General features: G+C 43.5%; 1 protein-coding gene across 1 annotated transcript; it reads left to right on the plus strand.

Moving 5' to 3' along the window:
• The first annotated feature begins 234 nt into the window (after window positions 1-234).
• On the plus strand, window positions 235-4,299 carry LOC139433364 (ribonuclease inhibitor-like). Its single transcript, XM_071202338.1, has 8 exons — window positions 235-378; window positions 832-1,109; window positions 1,195-1,374; window positions 2,054-2,071; window positions 2,260-2,403; window positions 2,699-2,872; window positions 3,777-3,950; window positions 4,281-4,299. Exons 1-8 carry the CDS (start codon window positions 235-237, stop codon window positions 4,297-4,299), a joined length of 1,131 nt encoding a protein of 376 aa, XP_071058439.1.
• The last annotated feature ends 59 nt before the right edge of the window (window positions 4,300-4,358 follow it).

The following is a 4,358-nucleotide window of genomic DNA, read 5'->3' on the forward strand; positions in this document are numbered from 1 at the left end:
TGAGTGTGTGGACATGATCACAGAGGTCCGAGGGTTCACTGACCCACAGAAGGAGGAGTACTTCAGGAAGAGATTCACAGATCAGGAGAAGGCCGGCACCATCATCTCCCACATCAAGACCTCACGAAGCCTCCACATCATGTGCCACATCCCAGTCTTCTGCTGGATCTCTGCTTCAGTTCTGGAGGACATGTTGAAAACTGAGGAGGAAAGCTGCCCAAGACCCTGACTGAGATGTACATCCACTTCCTGGTGATTCAGTCCAAAGTGAACGTCAAGTATGATGGAGGAGCTGAGACAGATCCACACTGGAGTCCAGAGAGCAGGATGAAGATGATGGAGGCTCTGGGGAAACTGGCTTTTGAGCAGCTGAGAAAGGCAACCTGATCTTCTATGAGTCCGACAGAGTGTGGCATCGATATCAAAGCAGCCTCAGTGTACTCAGGAGTGTTCACACAGGTCTTTAGAGAGGTGAGAGGAACGTACAAGAACACAGTGCTTCGTCCATCTGAGCGTTCAGGAGTTTCTGGCTGCTCTTCATGTCCATCTGACCTTCATCAACTCTGGGGTCAACCTGCTGGCAGAAGAACCAACAACCTCTGGCTGCCTAAACTCTTCAGACCCAAACCTGAACTAACACATCTCTACCAGAGTGCTGTGGACCAGGCCTTACAGAGTGCAAACGGACACCTGGACTTGTTCCTCCGCTTCCCTCCTCCTCCGCTTCCTCCTGGGTCTTTCACTGCAGACCAATCAGGAACTCCTACGAGGCCTGGTGACGCAGACAGGAAGTAGTGCAGAGATCAACCAGAAACAGTGGAATACATCAAGAGAAAGATAGGAAAGAACCCGTCTCCGGAGAAAAGCATCAACCTGTTCCACTGTCTGAATGAACTGAATGATCGTTCTCTAGTGAAGGAGATCCAACAGTCCCTGAGTTCAGGAAGTCTCTCCACAGAGGATCTGTCTCCTGGTCAGTGGTCAGCTCTGGTCTTCATCTTGCTGTCATCAAAAGAAGATCTGGACGTGTTTGACCTGAAGAAATACTCTGCTTCAGAGGAGGCTCTTCTGAGGCTGCTGCCAGTGGTCAAAGCCTCCAGGAAGGCTCTGTAAGTGGAGATAAATCTATATTAACTAGGAACAGTTTGAGACATGAGAATAAAACTGTTGTGTTCACTGCTGATCTTTCCCCAGGCTGAGTGGCTGCAAGCTGTCAGAGAGAAGCTGGGCAGCTCTGTCCTCAGTCCTCAGCTCCCAGTCCTCCAGTCTGAGAGATCTGGACCTGAGTAACAACGACCTGAAGGATTCAGGAGTGAAGCGGCTGTCTGCTGGACTGGAGAGTCCTCACTGTGAACTGAAGACTCTCAGGTCAGAGTTCAGCCGACATGTTAACCGTCATTTCTATCGACTAATTTCCAGTTTGTTGTTTATTTTTTCTCAAAACAATAAACCACAAAACCATGATAACAATCTTATTATATTTGAAGACAGATGGCGTCACTTATCTACATCTCAATGTATCTGACTCATTGACCAACCTAAACATGCACAGACGAACAGATGGTATCATTTGACAAAGGAACTAGAAAAGATTGTATGTTGAAACCTTGCGCTCAATCACATTTATTATTAACCTGTTTAGCACGAAGGCCCCCGCCCGCGGGGCTGCTGGTTTTTTTCCACGAAACTGTGTCTCAGGGCTTCTTAACATTTAAAAACCTATTGATGTGTCATACCCACTTAACGGGAAGAAACTCAGCTAACTGACGATACAAACCATTTTTACCGAAACAAAACACAATTCTCACAAGAATCGTCTAAGTGAGCCCTGAGCGAAAATATGCTAACACACTTAGCACAGAACTCACGGTAAAATACCCTTGTTACTTATCGGATCTGGAAAAATAAGATATCGATTAGCAAGCTGAAATTCCACAGATTCCAGAAATATAAGTATCACCACTGAGCGATCAAAACTCGTGACAGGGGAAGCAAACCCAGACATCACAGCAAGTAGCTTTACGGAGCAAACACGGACATTGTCTTACCTTAGCTGTTGTTCTGATCAAAAGTCGTGTTCAATGGCATTAAAAGATAAAAACGCGGCTGAAGGTTAATCCATAGGTTAATCCAATGTATCTGTGTCACTTTGAAATGATTACTGAAAATCCATCTTCAGATTTATATCAAAAACTGAGTTTTACCCTTGTTATGTATTAATTTCTTTCAAGGTTAACTGGCTGCAAGCTGTCAGAGAAGCTGTGCAGCTCTGTCCTCAGTCCTCAGCTCCCAGTCCTCCAGTCTGAGAGATCTGGACCTGAGTAACAACGACCTGAAGGATTCAGGAGTGAAGCTGCTGTCTGCTGGACTGGAGAGTCCACACTGTGAACTGAAGACTCTCAGGTCAGAGTTCAGCCGACATGTTAACCGTCATTTCTATCGACTAATTTCCAGTTTGTTGTTTATTTTTCTTCAAAACAATAAACCACAAAACCATGATAACAATCTTATTATATTTGAAGACAGATGGCGTCACTTATCTACATCTCAATGTATCTGACTCATTGACCAACCTAAACATGCACAGACGAACAGATGGTATCATTTGACAAAGGAACTAGAAAAGATTGTATGTTGAAACCTTGCGCTCAATCACATTTTATTAAAGGAATGTTGTTATGTATTAATTTCTTTCAAGGTTAACTGGCTGTGAGCTGTCAGAGAGAAGCTGTGCAGCTCTGTCCTCAGTCCTCAGCTCCCAGTCCTCCAGTCTGAGAGATCTGGACCTGAGTAACAACGACCTGAAGGATTCAGGAGTGAAGCTGCTGTCTGCTGGACTGGAGAGTCCACACTGTGAACTGGAGACTCTCAGGTCAGAGTTCAGCCGACATGTTAACCGTCATTTCTATCGACTAATTTCCAGTTTTATCTAATATTGGTTAATAATAGATTTAGATTTTCCTTTGGCTTGTTGTTTATTTTTGTCTTCAAAAACCATAAAACCATGATAACAATCTTATTATATTTGAATATTTGAAGACAGATGGCGTCACTTATCTACATCTCAATGTATCTGACTGATTGACCAACCCAAACATGCACAGACGAACAGATGGTATCATTTGACAAAAGAACTAGAAAAGATTGTATGTTGAAACCTTGCGCTCAATCACATTTATTATTAACCTGTTTAGTTTGAAGGCCCCCGCCCGCGGGGCTGCTGGTTTTTTTCCACGAAACTGTGTCTCAGGGCTTCTTAACATTTAAAAACCTATTGATGTGTCATACCCACTTAACGGGAAGAAACTCAGCTAACTGACGATACAAACCATTTTTACCGAAACAAAACACAATTCTCACAAGAATCGTCTAAGTGAGCCCTGAGCGAAAAGATGCTAACACACTTAGCACAGAACTCACGGTAAAATACCCTTGTTACTTATCGGATCTGCAAAAATAAGATATCGATTAGCAAGCTGAAATTCAACCGAAATATAGGTATCACCACTGAGCGATCAAAACTCGTGACAGGGGAAGCAAACCCAGACATCACACCAAGTAGCTTTACGGAGCAAACACGGACATTGTCTTACCTTAGCTGTTGTTCTGATCAAAAGTCGTGTTCAATGGCATTAAAAGATAAAAACGCGGCTGAAGGTTAATCCATAGGTTAATCCAATGTATCTGTGTCACTTTGAAATGATTACTGAAAATCCATCTTCAGATTTATATCAAAAACTGAGTTTTACCCTTGTTATGTATTAATTTCTTTCAAGGTTAACTGGCTGCAAGCTGTCAGAGAGAAGCTGTGCAGCTCTGTCCTCAGTCCTCAGCTCCCAGTCCTCCAGTCTGAGAGATCTGGACCTGAGTAACAACGACCTGAAGGATTCAGGAGTGAAGCTGCTGTCTGCTGGACTGGAGAGTCCACACTGTGAACTGAAGACTCTCAGGTCAGAGTTCAGCCGACATGTTAACCGTCATTTCTATCGATCTAATTTCCAGTTTGTTGTTTATTTTTCTTCAAAACAATAAACCACAAAACCATGATAACAATCTTATTATAGGACACATATATTGATAGATATGCAGTAATTAATAACATCTACAACCACAAAAAAATGTAACTTTAAAAAAATAAGAAAGTTCCCCTTTTCCTCAAACTTTGCGTGACCCCCCCTGGCGCCCCCTGGCGGCCCCCCGGGGGGTCGGGGCCCCCACTTTGAAAAACACTGTGCTAGACCACTTTATGATCTGACTGAGACAGTTTCTGCTCTTTAAAGTCAGGTTACCAAGACATGAAAGAAAAAGACAGAATTGACTGTGCGGACGGTCTTCAAGTTTAGGATTGACTTCCTGAA

Source organism: Pseudochaenichthys georgianus, unplaced genomic scaffold, assembly GCF_902827115.2.
Source record: "Pseudochaenichthys georgianus unplaced genomic scaffold, fPseGeo1.2 scaffold_264_arrow_ctg1, whole genome shotgun sequence".
NCBI classification, from domain to species: Eukaryota; Metazoa; Chordata; class Actinopteri; order Perciformes; family Channichthyidae; genus Pseudochaenichthys; species Pseudochaenichthys georgianus.

Bases quoted from the DNA above. Each gene is read 5' to 3' on its own strand.
- LOC139433364 (XM_071202338.1), top strand. From the start codon at position 235: ATGTACATCCACTTCCTGGTGATTCAGTCCAAAGTGAACGTCAAGTAT. The intron at 1,110-1,194 runs GTAAGTGGAGAT...ATCTTTCCCCAG, and splicing joins AAAGCCTCCAGGAAGGCTCT to GCTGAGTGGCTGCAAGCTGT. The intron at 2,873-3,776 runs GTCAGAGTTCAG...ATTTCTTTCAAG, and splicing joins TGTGAACTGGAGACTCTCAG to GTTAACTGGCTGCAAGCTGT.